This window comes from Chelmon rostratus, chromosome 5, assembly GCF_017976325.1.
Source record: "Chelmon rostratus isolate fCheRos1 chromosome 5, fCheRos1.pri, whole genome shotgun sequence".
NCBI classification, from domain to species: domain Eukaryota; kingdom Metazoa; phylum Chordata; class Actinopteri; order Chaetodontiformes; family Chaetodontidae; genus Chelmon; species Chelmon rostratus.
Genome location: NC_055662.1, coordinates 5,594,129 through 5,613,111, shown reverse-complemented (window position 1 = coordinate 5,613,111; position 18,983 = coordinate 5,594,129). Strand labels below are relative to the sequence as shown.

Below are 18,983 nucleotides of genomic sequence, written 5' to 3'. Positions count from 1 at the left end.
TGATCCTCACATTCATACAGCAGCACATATTTACACCTGAAAACAATCAGATCAGTATCTACAGGACACAAAATGTTCACTTTCAGTCTCAGTTGTCTGTTCTCATTGAACGAGAAGGAAAAACAACATAATGACACCAAGAAATACAGTACAACACTCTAACAGATGATACAGAGAGGCTGAAGACAGAGGCTACAGTCAGTACAAAAATGGTGCCTGCTTTCATTCTTTAAAGACATCTCTTTGTTTTCTCTTAACATTATCTCACAGAACCACTGATTTAACCCCCCCCCCCTTTACACGAGAAGCGATACGAGAAATCTTACTCCTTTATGAAATATTGCAGCGGTGCAGAGATGCATGAAAAGCCACTTCTCTCAGTTCCATACACTGAATGTGTTCCAATGAATAATACAAGAAGACAGACCTTCACATACATGAAAGCTGTGAACAGGAATATGGGAGGGATCAAATATTGAGAAGTCTTCTTTCTCTGTAGGGTTGATGTCTGCATTAGCCTGGTATAGTCATCCAGTAGACATGACAACTGACAAAGTGCTCATGTACAGTAGAACTATGAAACATCCAGCACAAAGCCCTGCTAATAAAACTAATCAGAAATCCTTAAATCCAAATTCTTTCCCAGATATTATGATCCTTTTAGGTTCAAAAGAATATCTGCCAAGAACACAATAATGTCGGTAAAACAGTATAATAAACTGATACAGCTGAATGGAATGAAACCATAAATGAAGGAATCATTTGACGTTTTGGGAAATACAATTTGTCGCTTTCTTGCTGTGAGTTACATGTTACAATACCACTCTCATGTCTGTACGGTAAATATGGAGCAACAGCCTGCAACAGGCTTAGCTTAGCATACAGACTCGTAGCAGGGGGAAACAGCCTAGCTCTGTCCTAAGTTCAAAAATACATCTACAACAGAGTTGCATGGTGCAGCTATTTCTTGCTAAGCAGCGGCCATGTACAGGTGTTGGTAGGGGTTTTGTTTTTTGACACTGGATGGATCCTGCCTAGCTGATTCCCCCTGCTTCCCGTGTTTATGCTAAGCTAAGATAATCACCTCTTGCTATAGCTCAATACTTAGTGCACAGACATTAAAGTGGCAGTGAACTTCTCATGCAACTCTCAGTAATTGAAAAAGTGCATTTTATCTTATTTTACAGGCATTTTTAACCTGTGGTTTTATTAAAGAGTTTGGTTGGTTTTAAGATGTCAATCAATCAATCAAACCTTATTTCTATAGCGCCTTCCAACATCCAAAAGGAGCACAAGGCGCTTAACAAGGAAAAAATAAAAACAACAAATAAATTAAATAAATTAAAACAAGTAAAAAGAATTTAAAAAACACACAGTCAGAAACAGACTAAGCATTAAAGGCCAGGCGGTACAAGCGCATTTTAAGATGACATTTAAAAGCATCAGAGATAGTCTGCAGCTGTGGTGGAAGAGAGTTCCAGAGCTTAGGGCCGTGAATGGCAAAAGAGCGGTGTCCATACTTTTTATATCTTGCCCTGGGGACAACCAAGGAGATGTGGTTTGATGAGCGGAGAGTCCTGGCAGGTTGATAAAGAGCCAGCAGCTCTTTGATGTAGGCAGGGGCCTGTCCATTTATGGCCTTGAAGACCAACAGCAGGATCTTGTACTGGACTCTGATACGTACCGGGAGCCAGTGGAGCGCTTGGAGGACCGGGGTGATGTGTGCGTGCTTTGAGGAGTTGGAGATGAGACGTGCTGCTGCGTTTTGAACCAGTTGCAATTTATGGAGGAGTGAGTGATTAAGTCCAGCGTAGAGGGCATTGCAGTTATCAAACCTCGAGCTGATGAAAGCGTGGACCGCCTTTTCCAAATCTGCCCGGGACAGGAATGGCTTCACCCTACTCAGGAGCCTTAGTTGAAAAAAGCTCACCCTCACAACTGAGCTGATCTGCTTTTCGAAGGTAAGTCCCTCGTCAAAAATGACACCTAGATTCCTCACAGCAGGAGCGAATTGAGGTTTAGACAAACCAAAATCAGGAGAACTGCGGGCTGGGTCGGGGCTGAACAGAATGTACTCGGTCTTCCCCTCATTCAAATGGAGGAAGTTTTGGGACAACCACTTTTTGACAGAGTAGAGACAATTATTCAGAGGGTCTAGTGCAGAGTGATCATTGAGGATGACTGGAAGATAGATTTGGAGATCATCAGCGTAGAAATGATATTGGATGTTGTGACTGGAGATGAGTTGACCAAGTGGCAGCATGTATCGTGAAAACAGAATGTGACCAAGAATGGAGCCTCGAGGCAAGATGTGGTCTTGAGAGCTTTTTATCTCTGCTTAACAAACCAAAAAGAGGTGGTGTGAATATAGCTTCCTCTCTCTACTCCTGATGTGTCTCAAAGAGTGCAGTTGGTCTTTCACCAAAGCACAGGTGCGAATAATAAATTATGGCTGAATTCCATTTAGCTGCTCTAGTTTTAGGGTTCTTGTGCATGCTGGCATGATTTACTGGGACAAGTGAATAGAACAAGGCCATCTTTAATGTTATTGGTAACATCTATGCTTTTCCTTCTATGAAAACTCAAAATGTCTGCTGTGAAATGGTTTATTATCCACATTACTTTCAAACAGCAGAACCCAAAATGTTTAGAATCTGTTGTAGCTGCCTAAGACAATCTAAGCTACCACAGACAATCTTTAAACAAAGTCCAGCAGGTGGTGCAGCACTCACACCTATACACAGGTACACTGTATCCCTTTAACCGTGTCAGATAGAGCAGTCTATGAAGAGCTTTAAATGTTCACTGTGATGGATTAAATAAAGGAGGTAAAGCTGAGGACACTGATTAAGTTTTTTTTTTTTTTTTTTTAATTCTATGGACAAACGTTGACTTCTTCAGCATAAAATCCAGTAATCATGTGACTGATGGTTGTAGGACAGATGTTTCAAATCACTTTTTGGTCACAGGTCAATAAACATAAATATAGAAACAGAGTCCATAGATACCTGTTGCACCTGTTAAAATAGATAAAGAAATAAAGATTGGGTTTAAATTAGCTCCTTGTACACATCTGGACCTGGCACATTTTATTTCACAGCTGATGTTTTTACAGTCTGAAAACATTATCAGCATTATTATATGTATTGAAACAGTTGAACTCAATGAAGCTGAAAACACCATCAACAATAAAAGAGGTGGCCCAGAGGCAGACATATCTATTAAAACATGTTCATATGAGATTACATTTTACAATTTGCAATAAACACACCTCATTTAATGATCATATGAGAAACTTGAATGTGGATTCGGTGATTGTCTTGACCAGCCTAGTTGCATTTAATTAATGATAGACTGTGTTGTTCACATTGAAACAGAGCAAAGCAGTTTACTGTGTTTTGACAAAACTACACAAGTATCATCCTTCTATTTAATCAAGACTTAGAAATCAGTCCCATCATGTGAGATATGTTGTTTCCATCTTGCTGCATGTGGAAGCTGAGGCCTTGGGCAGAAGACTCACCCCCATTTCCGGTCGTCTCACCAAATGTTATGGTCACTCTGCCTGGCACGGAGAGAGGCTCCTTGAACTGGGCAGTGACGCTGACAGGAGCTGTGATGACTCCGACCCCTGATGACAGAGCAATGAGAAGGTCTGACCAGTGCTGAAAATAGAGAGATGACTGCAGACCCCTTTCACAGCACACAGTTTGACTTGCCATAGCAGGAAAATGATGTGTCTGCAGCAAAAAAGGCATGTAACCTTTCTTTTAAATCCCTTTAAACAGCAGATACAAAAGCTTTCATAAACTGGCTGTAGGTTGCCAGTCAACCTATCAATCAGTTTAGTCTCCCATTAAAATCTATTACCTTTGTGCTTTTCTATTTCAGCCAAGCAGACAGACAGCATCCAGAGACTTGGTGAGGCCTGCAACCTGCAGCCAAAGAGCCTGGCCGGTAGAGACAGGAGCCAGTAGGGGGAGAAGTCACAGAAGGACCACACGCATCGCAGGCCGGCACTCCTGGGAATTCTGACCTCCACCTGCTTCACATTCTCTGACACGGCCTCATCTGGTTGGCCTGACAGATCAAGGAAACCAGGAAGAGTCTGAGTCTGCACCAACTGGGTGAGCCATATGTCTAAGGTAAAAGTGCTCTGGGTAAATATTAAACACAAGGCTGCATAAAATAAAAGGCTAAAAACATTTTTATCATCACTAAACGGCTGCTCACTCTCACTTTCTTTCCTTGGTAAGCATCTGCTGGCTTTGTGGCTCTTGTTTTTGGACAGCAGTGTCAGGACGCTCTCCCACACTGCACATCCGGTACGAGCAGTGGCAGTCAGACAGACGTCCACCTCCACACCTGCGTCAACTTGACGGTACTCCAGGACTTGAACCCGCAGCGTGAACGGACCCTTCTTCAGCTCATCCACTGGCTGAAGGGTTTTCAAACTCTGATGTACATGAACCAGACCTGCAAAAGCACTTCACAATCACTTTCATATCCTCCCAACCTTGTATTATAAGCTCACCAATAAAACATGGAGATCAGAGCAGTGGGAATAAACTAAATATAATGCAATCAACCTGTTTGCATCAGGTGTGTGAGACATCTGCAAAAATGGTGTGTAAAATAAGGTGTTAGAGAGACTTTATGAATGTGTGTCATGTTTGACCTGCAGGGCTGAGCCTGAAGTCCTGATCAGTCAGCACCATCAGCAGCAGTCTGCGACAGAGGAACTGTGGGAAGCACAGCGGGACGTCTCTGTACTCGGTGTCTGGATAATCCCATCCATAACCAGCAGCACTGCAGAACCTCCTCAGCAGGGGGGTCTCCAGCCTACACAGACAAATACACCCACTCAAACTGCGGATGACCTGCAGTCAAGTCTCATAGTTTCAAATGCTTCCTTGTTAAAACCTAAATGGAAGTGGATCGAGCTCACCTACAGCTGAGGACCGTGAACACAACATCACTCTTCTTCGCTGTGTACAAGCAGCCCGTCCTCCGAGTCAGAGCTTTGGCCAAATATTTCATGTAAACATACACTGAACTTGGGAGTCTGTCATTGTTGAGTACTCTTGTTTTCAATAGTTTGTGGGAACAGTAAATGTAAACATAAAGAACATACAGAGAACAAACAGTGAGCGACGCCACGCCGCAGCTCTGCGCAGTCAACATTATGGCTCAACTTAAGTAATTTCAATACAACACAGCGACTTCAACAAAGGCAAAAGCACTCTGTATCATCAGAATCACACCTCAATTCACTCTGGAAGTCCAGAGTCGGGACCATGTAGTGAAGACATTCATCGTCCACGACTTATGGCTACCGGTACGGAGAGCGAGCGGGGACAAACAACACATTCGACTATTTCAGGAAATGAAACGTGTCGGCACACAGGGTGAAAGTTTTATTAAGAAACTCTTTGTTTTCGAGCATTTCAACAACCACAGCACGTCTTCCAGAGTTCATTTACATATTTTCAGTGTAATATAAATAATAACAATCATTTCACTGTTAACTTCTTTGTGGCAGTTATCATGTTTTTTTCAGAAAAGAGTAAAAACATGTTATTTCTAATATTGTATTCAAAAGCAAATCAAGTGTTAACTATTCAGCATTTTATAGTACTATTCAACAGAACAGGGAAGACAACCATTCAATAGCTGCACTGACTTGCTTGAATTACTGTGCTGTATAAAACAGGCCTAACAAGTATCCCGTGTACTGAATATCAGTGATGTTAACATTCACATTCAGGCTGACAGGAGACGCTGTGTGTGTCAAAGGGCTAAAATGTCTGTGCAGAAGGTTCCTGAGGTGAAAGATGCTCTCCGGGCACCAGACTGCTTTGTCCCGTCTTCACCGGCTCCTCTTCATCCAAACAGAAGCAGCAACACAATGCAAACTGAATTCACTGCAATCAGCGGCACTACAGGGCAAAAGAGACGGCAGATGGCATAATCAGAGTCAAGAGGAGCCTCACCATACATCAGTCACCCTTCAATAGACAATGCGTGTGTGTGTGTGTGAGAACACAAACCTCTCATCACTGTCCTCACAGAGCGGACAAGGTTCATTAGCTGCACTTTGATACCTGGTTCATCACCAAAACCTCCGACACTTTGGTCCACTCCCCAGCCAACTAATGGTTCAAACGCAGAGGGACAGAAAGTTATGCAGCTTTATTATTAAAAGACAGCTAGACATTAACTAACGTCTGCTTCTTTAAATGAAGACTGAAGAAATGATCATTGTATTTTTGCTAGATACTGTTATATTTGGTGTTTTGCCGATATTTTAACCTCCCACTTTTTGTTAAGACTATAATGTGTGACCATTAATTTTTATTATTATTATTATAAGCTTTTTTTTAACAACAGCCTTCAAAAGTAGGAAATTGTAATATAAATTCAAATCAGATTAGTTCTAGCTTTTACGAAGTGTTACTAGCTAGCTAGCATTAGCTAATCTACTTCGAATTTCACATGACATTTACGGGCGCACACAACTTAATCTACTTACTTTTACTCAGAAATCTTTCTTCGTGCAATACAGCGACAGCATTGATGCACAGGATTGCTGCTTGAATAAGAGAGTACAAAGTAAAAGCCATGTTGCCTTAACAAGTGGCTAGCTGTAAATTAGCTGACAGTATTTTCTCCTGACGTAGCCTACGGTGGCTGAGGAAGGACAAACCCAAGCACAGCTTGTTCATATAGAGAACTGACTCACAGGCAGATGCCGTTATATTTCTTAAGAACCACAGTGGTGGAAGTAGTCTTCATACCATGTACTGAAGTCAAAAGTAGCATTAAAAGCCTTCTATTCAAGATTTCTCCTAAGTAAGAGTACAGTCAAGTATTAGCAGCAAAATGTGTGCATCAGGTATCAGAAGGTTATTATTTTAGTGTTATAGTCAGTGTTATTTTTTTTTTTTTGGCCATTAACAAGTAAAGAGAAATCTAATGTAGTTGTGTGAGGTGGAGAGTTTTTTTTTTAATTGTTGAATTTATTATAACAGTGCATCATATTTTAGAAACTGATTGTGTTTTCCATGTAAAATCTTAATCGTAAAAGGTAACTAATAACTAAAGCTGCAAAATGAATATTGAGTAAAAGTTGGCCCTTCAACATTTCCCTGTGAAATGTAGAGAAGTATAAAATACTGGGAAAATGCAAACACTTGAGTACAGTTTACGGTGATTATATGTGCTTAGCCCAGTTTGCAGTGAGTAAATGTATTTAGTTACATTTCACCACTGTCCATCAGGTGTGGTAGAAGTCCTCACACCCTTTATTAAAGTTTAATAACACAATGTAAAAATGTTCTATGTCAGTAATGCATTCTAAACTACATGAAAGTGCAATTACTATTATCTAACCAATAAGCACTACCTGCAAAATATATGTTCAGTTTCAAAAATGCTAATTTTGCATAATGAGCCTTCTCATCGTGTTGCATTGTTGGATTATTAATGCAGTAAAGTGGTAGTATCTGATGTTGTAGCCGTGGTCGATGTGGTCATGGTGGATGTAAGTAACATACTGCGGACCAACTTAAAAAAAATCAAAATATTCAGAATCTCAAACTTGTACGTTAGTAAAACTTAAGTTACTTTCCTTCGCTGCTTTAAACGTATAAATTTGTCAGCTATCATTACTACCTGCAAACACATCACATGGAAGAGAGTTATGGTGCAAGGTCCATTAAGTGAAACCCAGATGAAGCTGTGCCACAGAAGCAGTGTTCACCTGTGAAATAATGATCGTTAAGCGATTACTGCAGATGAAATTCATCTCTACCTACGACTCTTAAATTATGTTTTCATCGATAATTATCCCAAAATTTTTACAATCAAGACACACACACAGAATCATGAGAATAAAAATCTTTATTAGTGTTTTATGAAGTCTGCATAATATGCCACACGCCTGAGAAGCTTATGGTCAGAAAAAAAAAAAAAAAAAAAGATCTGCTCTATCAATACCGCCCTCTACTGGTAAAACAACTGCGACATCTACTGTACTGACTGCTTTGCAAAAAGATTACTGTTAAATACACACATACTGTACTACTGTTATGTATATGTACGTCTGGTCCACGTCAGTTTCTGTAATGTATTTTTTCACATTCATATGTTGTAGGCCAAAGATAAAAACAATGTAACACTGGACCCTAACACATGGTTCAGTTCCCCAAATCCAAACTTCACTAGGTGCACTTAAAGTACAATCACTAGTGCCATAAGGTAAACACATTTACATTAAGATGAAGGGAGGGGGGAAAACATGTTAAACTTGCAACAGCCACATAATGACAATGATGGCAGAGTTTAAGCATACTGTATTTTATAGACAGAACAAATACAATACACACATTAACACAGAATGTCCCAGTGTGCAGGCACATCCGCGCTTCTTTTCACATGGAGGAAAACTGCTCTCCTCCCATGTTTCTGTAACATTTTAAAAGCCAATTATATCTGGTTGACCTTAACCCGCTTGACTAAGCACCAAAAAGGCTACAAGAGGTCACATATTTTTCAAAAAAAGTGAAGAGATGAATGGATGAATGAATGGCTATTACAAAGTTTTACATGCCTCTGAAATCATTAAACTCATGACAGGAAAGTAGATTTTGGGTTTCAGGCAAATCTGCTGTTTTGTGTACTTTAAATGCACCAGATTTCTTTGGAAAACAAAGGATAGAAACAGGCTACACATCATGTGGGGCAGTGATTTTTTTTTTTTTTAACCAAGACAAAGGGCTGCAATTGGGAATGAATTCAAACAAAACCTTTTGGGTCAAATGAAGGAATGATCCATGCCCTCCATATCACTTTAGAAACAGCTGTGGTCTTGAAAATATTACTTTAATAAAAAGTGAACGACAGAAAATCTTAAGTATATTTATATATAAAAATACATGAGAATACAAAAAAGTAGCAAAACAATGGGGATATAGGCTAAAAACAGAATGATACCTTCAATTTCTCCTGGTGAGACATTTAGTGCTTCACCTCGGAGAGCCCCAGGACTCCCAGTGTCATGTCAAAAAGAGGAAAAAAAAAGAAAAAAAAGAAAGAAAAGCTTTTGATATTCTGATATTCTCTGGTCCCTGCCCAGTGCACCTTGCAAAGCCTGGTCGACATCTCATTAGCTTCTACACCAGGCTGTTAAGTGGGGATGTACATCAACTAAACCAAGGACACGTAGAGTGCCATATAATGACAAAGACATACACTGCAGCCAGATCCAGCTTGCAGTTTGTTTGGGGTTTTTGAATTCTTACTTTTCAACTAACATTCCTATTTGTCCATTAAGAAGTATGTCTTATAACGACACACGTCAAGAGTTACAAAAAGGGCCATTCTGGCAAAGTCAATTCAGTCAAATTTCATAAACACATTGCAGCGTTTCCTTCAGAGGAGAACGGCCACCAAGGCCATGGTTTCTTCACTGAGCCGCCTCCCCCAGACAAAAGATGGGGCCAAGTTTCCCAGAGAAACATAAACTTAGGTTCAGAACAATGGTTGGGGTGGGCTGGAACGAAAATCATTTTAGCATTCAAGCTCGTGTTACTCATACAAGCAATCTTCAATACTGAGAAACTATTCACAGATATTTTTGGTATTTCCCCTACTTCCTGGACTAAAAACCAATATACATTTTATTTGTACCACAAATAGATCTAATATTAAGGATTTGGGGAAAAGCAATTTAACAAGGTGCATGACATAGATGGGTAACAAAGTGCCAAATTCTTTACTGAAAAGTCTGCATGTATCTGTGTGTGTGTGTGTGTGTGTGTGAGTGCGACAGTGTAGGTGCATTTTGTTCTTTTGTGTGTGTGTTTAAAGTTAAAAGAGGGATGTGGAACTGGGCCACAAATACTATGAAGAATGTTACAGAAAGTTCATTCTGTGGGGTTTCCATGTTTTTTTTTCATGAGAGGACTCACAAGTTTAGAATTTAATGATCATGTCATGGGTTGCGTTTTTTTGGGGCGTTTCCTAGCTGTTTAGGACATACTGGAGCAGCGTGCAGACGGGGAACCCATCTGGGTCAGAACCTTGTCCAGCCACTGCAGGGGACCGTTCAAATGCAGCTCGATCCAGCAAGGAGTGCTTGTGACAGTCTGCCGCCTGGAAAACAGACACATACACTTTAATGTCTGGGCTGCGCTGACATACAACACGTGACGTACGATGCTTCATGCTGCGCTACATTATGCACAGTATGTATTACTGCTGCCAGGAAGAGGGTGCTGTGGTTTGTTGCTCTCTGCTTGAAATTTATAGTGAAGGAAATGTGTGTGACAGTAAATCTGCGATTACCACTCCCAAACAACAGCAAACATTCCTGGACTGGATTTAACTTTGAGTCACATGTGACAACACCCTACGCTGTCATTACTGAGGACAGAAGCTACATTCTCAAACAGAAAACCAAATGATGATATTACTGAGGAAGCAAAACTGAAGTAAAGAATTGAATGCTCATGTCATGGGCTGCGACTTCAGTCAAGTTTAAGTTCCAACTTTTTCTGAGGCATCACTAAGAACCAGCTCTCTGACTTAAAGTTCCTGATTAATTTCCCATGTCTTAAAGCCATGCCAGATAAACAATTATACACTGGCAGTAATAGTCAAAGAAGTTTTCCACGAGTTTAAAAATCAGCCCAATTCAAACCCAATATAAATATATGTAGGATGTTTGGACATGCAGTATCTGGTAGCTGGTAGTGCTCACCTGTACTCGGCTCCCCAGCCTTTGACAAAGCTCATGCGGATGGTGCACATCCTGGTGAGCTGGTAGACAGCCTCAAAGCCCTGGTTGACTGACTGAGCCAGCAGGGCTGCAAATTCCTGGTTGTTGAATATTTTTAAATTACAACCTAGAAGGAACAAAGGAGTAAACAGTTAGTGTGGGGTTTCCAAGAGATTCTCTGAAAAAATATTTTAGGGCTTTGACATAGCGAGGCAAAACTTTGGTACTGTATGTCTGAGGCTAATTATTGTCCAGAGTTTTTGTGGTGTTTTCTGCACCATAAACTGACTAACATACACACGCTCAAGCACTTGTCTACCACGTGCTTAAATCGTGTATTCCTTTTACTGAGTATGGCCCCATTTCTACAGAGACAAACACTCCTATGGCATTAGCTATTGCTTTGGTCTGAATCTGCAGTGAGAGCTTGCCTGGATGGTGTGGAGAGAAGGTCTCGGTCCACTAATACACATCAGGGTGATGCTGTTGTAAAATGTTGTGTTTAAAGCATTTCCATGGACAAATTTGACTTCAGCTGGACAATGTCGGCACACAGTTAGACACTAATCGTTGTCCATTTTTGCTACTAACCGGAAAGATGATGATCTTTTTACACAATGGTTGATAAGGTTAACCCTTTGTAAGACTCTTTTTATGACTCTTTGTACCAGAGCTGTTTAATTGTGAGGAGAAGGTCACTAAAAGCCAACTGACAGATAACATCTATAACTACACTAGGACCATGGTTGACTGAGGAAGCCTTCCAGGAACTGGTCAATCTTGTCATTTGCATTCTATGAGTCTAGCAACTTGCCTTCCTTTGATCTATCACTATATAAGGTGAATGCTCTGAAAGTCTGGCAGAAAACGCTGTGGACTAGGCTTCTCTCCATGCTGCATGAAGTAAAGAGATCTGATTCATCACACCGTGTTTGTAATTCTTCAGAGAATTAGCACTCTCAAATCTACAAGAAGAATTTCTTTAACAGATTCACATGTGTTAAACTTATTGTGAAATGAAAAATGCATTTGTAATGAGAGCTCAACAGGCCGCACCTGCAGCAGTAGATGGTGGTGTGGGTGGGTGTGTGTGGCAACTCAAGATGACAGATGTTTATCGTGGTTTCGGTTTCAGAGCAGTTCCACCCCTAGTTCAGCATCATCTTCTTTTACATGCAAAGAGCCATATATTCGTGCTATCCGGTCTAGAATTTGCTTTTGCTCAATGGACATCTTACTGACAATTTAAGAAAATTTCCCTGATTGCTACAGAGGAGACACCTTCAGCATCTTACCTGGAGGAATTTTACACACTGTTGCAGGATGCCAACCATACCGCTGGTTGCAGTTTGGACTCTGGACAAAGATGGCGCTATCACTCAGGCACTCAGCAAATACCTCCCCTCCAATATAGTAGAGTCTAACTCCTCTTCCTGTAAAAACAGGAAGATAGGCACATTTATGTAAGGCTGTCACCCAAAGCACTTTGCTACATAGACACAGAGAGAGAAACGTGGACAGAAGGATGGAGATCATCTGCCAACCCTGTGATTAGAGGCCGATCCAGACTTGAACATGACCCGTCACTGACAGCCTGTCCATAGACGAGTAGTGACTGTAAAGCTACCTGAAGCTGTACCTTACCTATGTGCCTCCGCGTCATCTCCACAGTGGCGTTCCTGTTGACATTAGACAGCAGGCCCAGGCAGAAACGCTCAGAGTTTGATGGATCTGTGAATCCGTCCACTGTCAGTGAGGGCTGAGAGGCGTGGAACGTCTCCCCCACGCGCTGGTTCAGCTCATAGTAGGCTATAGAGCACCAGAAGGCTGGCTCTGAGTAAGTCACTGGCTGCAGGTCTGCAGTAGAGGATCACGTCAGTCAAGTTCATCTAAATAGTCTCTTTTTGAGACTGTCCATATGCCAAAGAAAATACGTCTGTGTATAGAATATCACTGTAACTCGGTTCCAAACTGTAATTGTTTCAGATGGGAAGGCTTTGCATCTTACCCATGCTGTGATTGACAGGAGACAGAGTGCTGGGGGAGAGCTCTGCTGGAGAACCTGATGAAATAAGAACAAAAAAAATCCAGCAATATGGATGAGTTCACAGGAGACCAAAACATAGGGAACAGGTGGGCCAGGCCAAAGACTTGTGATGAAACTGGTGGTTGGCTTGCAAAGGAATGGCAACATGATACGGTAAAACTGATCAGTTTGCTAATCAAACATGCCAATACAATCTGATGCTAAGAATTTGGAGCCAGCCATGAGTATACACCAGGAAAGACAGGGTACATATGTAAGTGTAAACCATGAACAGGTGATAAAGGATGTAGCATTCTTCTCAAGTCCATTACCAGAGAAATTCCTGGAGAAACTCAGAAGATTCTAACATGCATTTGCACTAAATGCATGTTAACAATTGCTTTGGACCAGGTAATTCTCTAGGCAATGTTCTCAAACCATTTGGTATTACCATCAATCTTTAATCCAAGTTTGGCTTCTAGGTAAACTAGGTCAGTAATAATTCAGCAAGAAACATGTAACATAATTAACATGAACATGTAGTGGCAGCTCATCATTCCAAATCTCTGCTCTATAAAACAGGACACATCGAAGCTAAAGAGGGTGTTAAGGATAAAGTTTCACATTCATTTTACTTTATTACCAAGCTCCACTCTAAATACTGTCAACTGTTGTGGTGCTGACTGTTAAAACAGCTTTATTCTATGAAAGCAGACATCTCACGTTGGGGCATACTAATAGGAAAGGAGAAGGAGTTGCTAGTCTAGGGTACCTGTGTCCATACTTTGATTCATCTGTTGATCGCTGGCCTCCCCATCCTCACTGATGTAGCCTGGTGGAGGCGTTTCTGTTGAAATGATGTGGGGAGAGAAGGAAATGAGCTGTGACATTCTCAAAATTTCATATGGCTGTTTAACCTACTGAAATTGAGGAAACCTATTTTTACTAATATCACATTTTTCCCTAAAGTGATGTAATAATAGCTAAAACCACAATTCGGATAATCACAAGTCCTCTTTGATTAATATAAGGATGAGAAACAAACATATATAAACTAGATACCATGCAATACAGCACTTAAGAAACTAATACAGAGCACATAGAATAACTGTTTCTTCACTTTTCATATTTAACTCACACATTCTGTACTCCTTCAGTGCATCACTCAAACATGATCATGCAGTGCAGAGATAAACTCACCTGGTATATAGTTGTTTGGAGGTTCGATTCCTGCAGGAAAGTTTGTGTTCTCGGGTATGGAATGAGTGTAGTCATCCAGAGGTGGCAGCTCTGGCAGGATATCTGAGTGTCTTGGCACAAGAACAGGAGGCAGCACTACAGGGTTGGGTAAAAGTGTCAGAAGAGATGAGTTAGATTCCTATCAGTTATAATTACTGTCAGTTGTTTTTGGACAGTTTTAAAGCAAAACATGAACAAGTGCTTTGAAATAAGTTTCATTGTTGTGCAAAAATCTTTGCAACAGCAATGATGATGAAATACTAGAAGTCCCTCGTGAAACTTAAACTGAAATACTGAACTCATAATGGCTTGTTAACAAAGGGTGAAGCAGGTGTCACTGCAGATTTTAATACAGTTCACCCGGAAACAGAATAGAATAACAGAATAGTTCGACATCTTGGGAGACGCACTAACTTGCTGGGATTTAAATGCAAAGGTCGACACCACTCTCACATCTGTTTGTGAAATACTCTATATGGCTACAGCCAGCAGCTGCAGTCTAACATAAAAACTAGCAACACAGGGAAAACAGCTAGCCTGGTTCTGTCCAAAGGTGAAAAATATCTGCCAATAGAAAATCTAAAACTCACTAATGACATTATGTGGTTTGATTAGTCTGTATAAAAACAACAACAACAACAACTTGTGAACTTCCTGACTAGTATCCACTTGTTGCTTGGCAACCTGAAGATGACCACAAGATTCCAGGAAGTCACTGTGCCCAGACAAGAAACAAACCCACAGATAACCCCTCCGTAAAACCACAAATTGTTATGTTTTAAAAGGATTACACAAACAGGATAGACCGTGTTAATGAGTGAATGTTTAAAGGCGCCAGTAGGCCTATTTTGGTACTGCTGGACACAGCCAAATGAGTGTGTTTCCCCAAATGTCGAAATATTCCTCTAAGTAAACAAAAAGGAGGAGGGGTCATCAAATTTTCTGATTCCTAAGCCCAAAATTGTCTCCACATTTTACTCAAATAGAGACACGGCACCAACACTTTCATTGCTGGGAATTTAAACAAAATTGCCCAGACAAATGACAAATATGTTTAAAACAGTTGAACAATTGAGTTGAGCTTTACAAGTCTAAGTGGGAGCCAACAAATTTAAACAATCATGCAACAGTCATGCAGTACACACTGAAGTTCAAAGAAATGTGCACGTTTTAGGTAATAAATGTCCACTGGACAAAGTCTCACCTGGGGTCTCCACCCTCTGGTAGTGGTAGGGGTTGATGCAGACCTCATCCTTTTTTAGGTGGAAGGCATACTCACAGGCCTCGATGGCGCGCAGCTCGTGGTGACTGTGAAGGTCCGGCCATCGCCACAAGCGGCAGTAGATAACATGGGGAAGCCCCTTCCTGTGGGAGACCTGCAGGCGGCCATCCAGTGATCTGATTGAACAGCAAACAGGAGATGGTGGTGAGATGGGTGAAAGATACACAGGGGAGAGGGGGTGACACATAATATGGCCGGGTGGGGTAGGGAAATGAAGATGGATAGGATTGAGTGGCGACGAGAACGAGAAACAAAGATGTTCTCAATGTGTGTTACCTCCAACATTGTAATGACAACTCTCCCACATCAAAGTTGTGTGCAACACCATACAATATTTGAGGATAGTCACCTGGTTTGGTCAGGGTAGCTGTATAGGCCTGATGTATCCCACTGTTCTATCGTATTTGGTGTACTCAGTCCCCATATTTCAGAGCAATTGCTGTGCACAGAGAAAACAACAAAACAAAAACAAAAAACAAATGATAAACATGGGACATGGCTCATTCAGAAATATCAGTATGGGTAATGTGAACATTAAAAGGCCTCTTTTATTGGAGTCTTATGGCAAAATAAAGACATCAAATTCATTATCAGCTGTGGAAATGAAAGATGGGCACTTCAAATAAGAGAAGCCTTTTTGACAGAATTAAGAGGAAAAAAACATAACATGGAATCTGCTAACACACACAATGAGTGAGACAAAGATCATTCTTCAACAGTGTGGCATTGTATCAAACGCTGAAAATAACTCAGAACTTATCTGGAGACATTCAAACAAACACTGAAGACACACAATGGCACAAAAGGGGGGGGGGCAGAGGAGGCAACCTTGGAAGAGGAAAAAAAAAAAAAAAAAATCATTTTTCAGACATTCTCAAAACACTCACAAGAAAATGGCCAAAAAATAAAAACTTGGAATGAGGACAAATGAAAGAAGTTGCTTCTGAATAACAGGACAATAACAAATGCTACATGTTAAATGCTACAAATACACAACAACATGTACTACTTGAGTACTTTAGTGGGATCTCAACTACCATTCAAAATTGCAATTGTCTGGTTCATGGCAGGGCAGGAAACCAACTTTTGTCCACCAGCCATAGCAGCTTGTAGATCCTAACATTCACAGTTATTTTTACCACAGGAAAGTAGGTGTTTATAGTTGAGTCAATCCAAATGTTGAATGGTACCTGCCAAAGTGGCAAGCAGGGTAGACAAGCTCCCCGGTCACAATCAAAGTATGGCTGGTGGCAATACCTCAATATTTTGGGTTTGTAACCCACCCTCTCTTATGTAGATACCCTCTTCTAGTCCAGTCCCCTAGAAGAAATAATTTCATTCACATCCAGCCAGCCACTGCATCTCTACAAACATAACAGTGCAGCCTAGAACAATTCTCAGGCGATAACAACCAGCCTGCTATCTGTAGTCATACAAACATCTGATGTGGTACTTGGCTGCACATCAGTGAGGAATGAATCTGCTAACACAGTGTTCCCACTGAACGTGAGTCTGGCCATCAAGGCTGGCTGGCTGATAAAGAACACGTCTTCTCTGACCCTTTTAATGTCTCTGTCCCCATGAGAGTCATACAAGCTGTCTAACTGTAAGTAGAGTTGTAAACAAACAGTGACGTATTTTCAGCTCATCTTTAAAGAGCAATTTGTTTATTTTCTACTACGTTGCATCCCTAATCCAAACTTTTCACATGTCCAACGGCTTTACATGATTTTCAATAATTGCAGGAAATTATGAAAACAGACAAAAAGAGAAGTGCAAGATCAGCACCTGCTCACAGCCCAAGGTTTCATGGTTTTATCGTACGAGAGGTCTCATCTAAGCACACTTGCAGAAACATGTGTAACAGCAGCGGCTTTTTTTGCTGACCCTACTTTGAACAGCAATCCAGTGTCGGGCAGTATACCTGGGAATGGTGACACACTTGGTGTTGCAGTTCTGTGTGGTGATAGCTTTCTCCAGCTCATCTAGCTGGCCTGTCTTCTTTAGCTTCTTCACTAGGCTCTTCACAGCCTTCTCGCACCATTTATCCTCTTGACCGTTCTGCTCTCCACCGCCTGCTCCACCCGGGCCGCTGGTCGACTTCTTCCAGCCCAACAGCCTCTTCACCACAGGTGGGGTGAACGGCAAGATGGAGGACATCTTAGCTGGGACAAGCCGGGAGTCTCCAGAAGACTCAACACAAGCTCTCACACAAACACACAGAGGGGACCTAGAGCTACAGTTTGGGGCCTTGCTCTGATGGGGCCCCTCTAGTGACCAGTGAGTCACAGGGTGGAAGCCAGTGCTAGCTGGATATACTCAAAAGAGATGGAAACCTTGGGAGAAAGTCACACACAAAGTACATCATTACAAACAAAACATGGTACAGAAAAACAGCCTTATCTTGTCTCATCATAACAAAAAAGGCCTGCCTTACGCACTGAAACATGGAAAAGTTAACAAAATTGCACGGTTGTTACCGCAGCGGAATTGCTAACGTTACATAACTGCCTCTTAAGTGAAGTTAAGCATTTGGTGAGTTGAACAAGAAGAGATGTACTCTTGACGTTAGCTTGTCACAAACACTGCTCGACATTCAAGCTAGCTAGCTTGCAAACTTAAAAAGTTATCACACGGGGTGTGCCTCGTACTGTCGCATTCCATGCACAGAAGCAATCTCTACCAGCTACTAAAGAACATAACGAATTACACAGTGAACGTTATAAAATGGATGTGAACAAGGAGTGTAATTTGTGACAGGCCCCCCAGTGCTAACACTATCTGGCTTGGGAAGGCCGGCTGCTAGCTACCTGGTAGGGGGGCCTGCTTGACTCAAATCACAACAATAAGTTAACTAGCACTAGCTTGCTGAGTGTTTAACAGCTAAATGGTGGAACAGTTTCACCTTTAAACGAAATGCGAAGAACCATAGTTAACGTAACTGAGCGGATCGTAGGCAATCCATGGTTAAGACCTGATCTAAGTTAGCTAGGTCAGCTAACGTTAGCTTCACTAAGCTAGCTGCCAGCTTGTTATCAAAAATCCTTTTGTTGTGATCCACGAAAAAACCTCCTATGCGCAACAGTCAAGTCGCGCTACTTTGCTACCTAACGTCAGCTTGTCAAATAAACACAGACAATAATTAATCTGATAACAAAAGGTCACTTTATGAATCTATACGTTGTAAATTTTTATTTCAATGTAGCTACTGAATGTTTGTGACTTTTACTAAAATACAGACACGGCATCAAAATGAGTTAGCATCTTGGACGAACTCTTCCAAACTGAGCCCTGGCTCCCGCTGGCTAACGGACCTACATCTCTCACACAAAACAACATGCTTCAAAGTCGAGTAAACAGCGAAAAGAATTTCAATAGTTACCCCAGTTTTAAAGTCCAAAGCTCCGCTTTTAAAGGAAAAGATGTGCACAGCCCTCTAAACACCTCGCTGACATGAAAATGTCTGAACGGTATTCTACTGCAGCTAATTTTGACAAGGCTTGTGAGCTCTTCTCAAGTTGCTACCAGTGCTACTGGGGCTAGTTTGCAAGGTTTGGTAGACCGGAACAACAAAACAAACATGATGGCTACGTACGAGCTCTTAATCCCTCCTATTCAAAAGGTGATTGGAGGATTATAAAATGACATCCTCTAAA

General features: G+C 41.2%; 3 protein-coding genes across 5 annotated transcripts; all 3 read right to left on the bottom strand.

Annotated features, from left to right (window-relative positions):
- Positions 1–2,798: 2,798 nt before the first annotated feature.
- si:ch211-12e13.1 lies at positions 2,799–5,331 on the bottom strand. Of its 2 annotated transcripts, none has more exons than XM_041937811.1 (5): positions 4,949–5,331; positions 4,679–4,842; positions 4,234–4,476; positions 3,871–4,080; positions 2,799–3,631 (listed from the first exon to the last, which is right to left on the bottom strand). In XM_041937811.1, the coding sequence occupies exons 1-5, from the start codon at positions 5,182–5,184 to the stop codon at positions 3,435–3,437; spliced, it is 1,050 nt and encodes a 349-aa protein (XP_041793745.1). In that variant the 5' UTR covers positions 5,185–5,331; the 3' UTR covers positions 2,799–3,434. The 2 variants fall into 2 exon arrangements, with proteins under 2 accessions (XP_041793745.1, XP_041793746.1); XM_041937812.1 differs by having other exon boundaries at positions 4,240–4,476.
- A 73-nt stretch (positions 5,332–5,404) lies between these two features.
- Positions 5,405–6,687, bottom strand: LOC121607129 (immediate early response 3-interacting protein 1-like). The gene is made up of 3 exons (XM_041937817.1): positions 6,533–6,687; positions 6,051–6,152; positions 5,405–5,939 (listed from the first exon to the last, which is right to left on the bottom strand). The coding sequence occupies exons 1-3, from the start codon at positions 6,621–6,623 to the stop codon at positions 5,884–5,886; spliced, it is 249 nt and encodes an 82-aa protein (XP_041793751.1). The 5' UTR covers positions 6,624–6,687; the 3' UTR covers positions 5,405–5,883.
- Positions 6,688–7,887: 1,200 nt separating this feature from the next.
- On the bottom strand, positions 7,888–18,865 carry LOC121606159 (mothers against decapentaplegic homolog 2). 2 transcript variants are annotated; one of them, XM_041936352.1, is made up of 11 exons: positions 18,710–18,865; positions 17,252–17,663; positions 15,677–15,766; positions 15,250–15,443; positions 14,007–14,141; positions 13,579–13,653; positions 12,789–12,842; positions 12,425–12,637; positions 12,076–12,213; positions 10,763–10,907; positions 7,888–10,155 (listed from the first exon to the last, which is right to left on the bottom strand). In XM_041936352.1, the coding sequence occupies exons 2-11, from the start codon at positions 17,485–17,487 to the stop codon at positions 10,032–10,034; spliced, it is 1,404 nt and encodes a 467-aa protein (XP_041792286.1). In that variant the 5' UTR covers positions 17,488–17,663; positions 18,710–18,865; the 3' UTR covers positions 7,888–10,031. The 2 variants fall into 2 exon arrangements, with proteins under 2 accessions (XP_041792286.1, XP_041792287.1); XM_041936353.1 differs by having other exon boundaries at positions 13,591–13,653.
- Between the last annotated feature and the right edge of the window lie 118 nt (positions 18,866–18,983).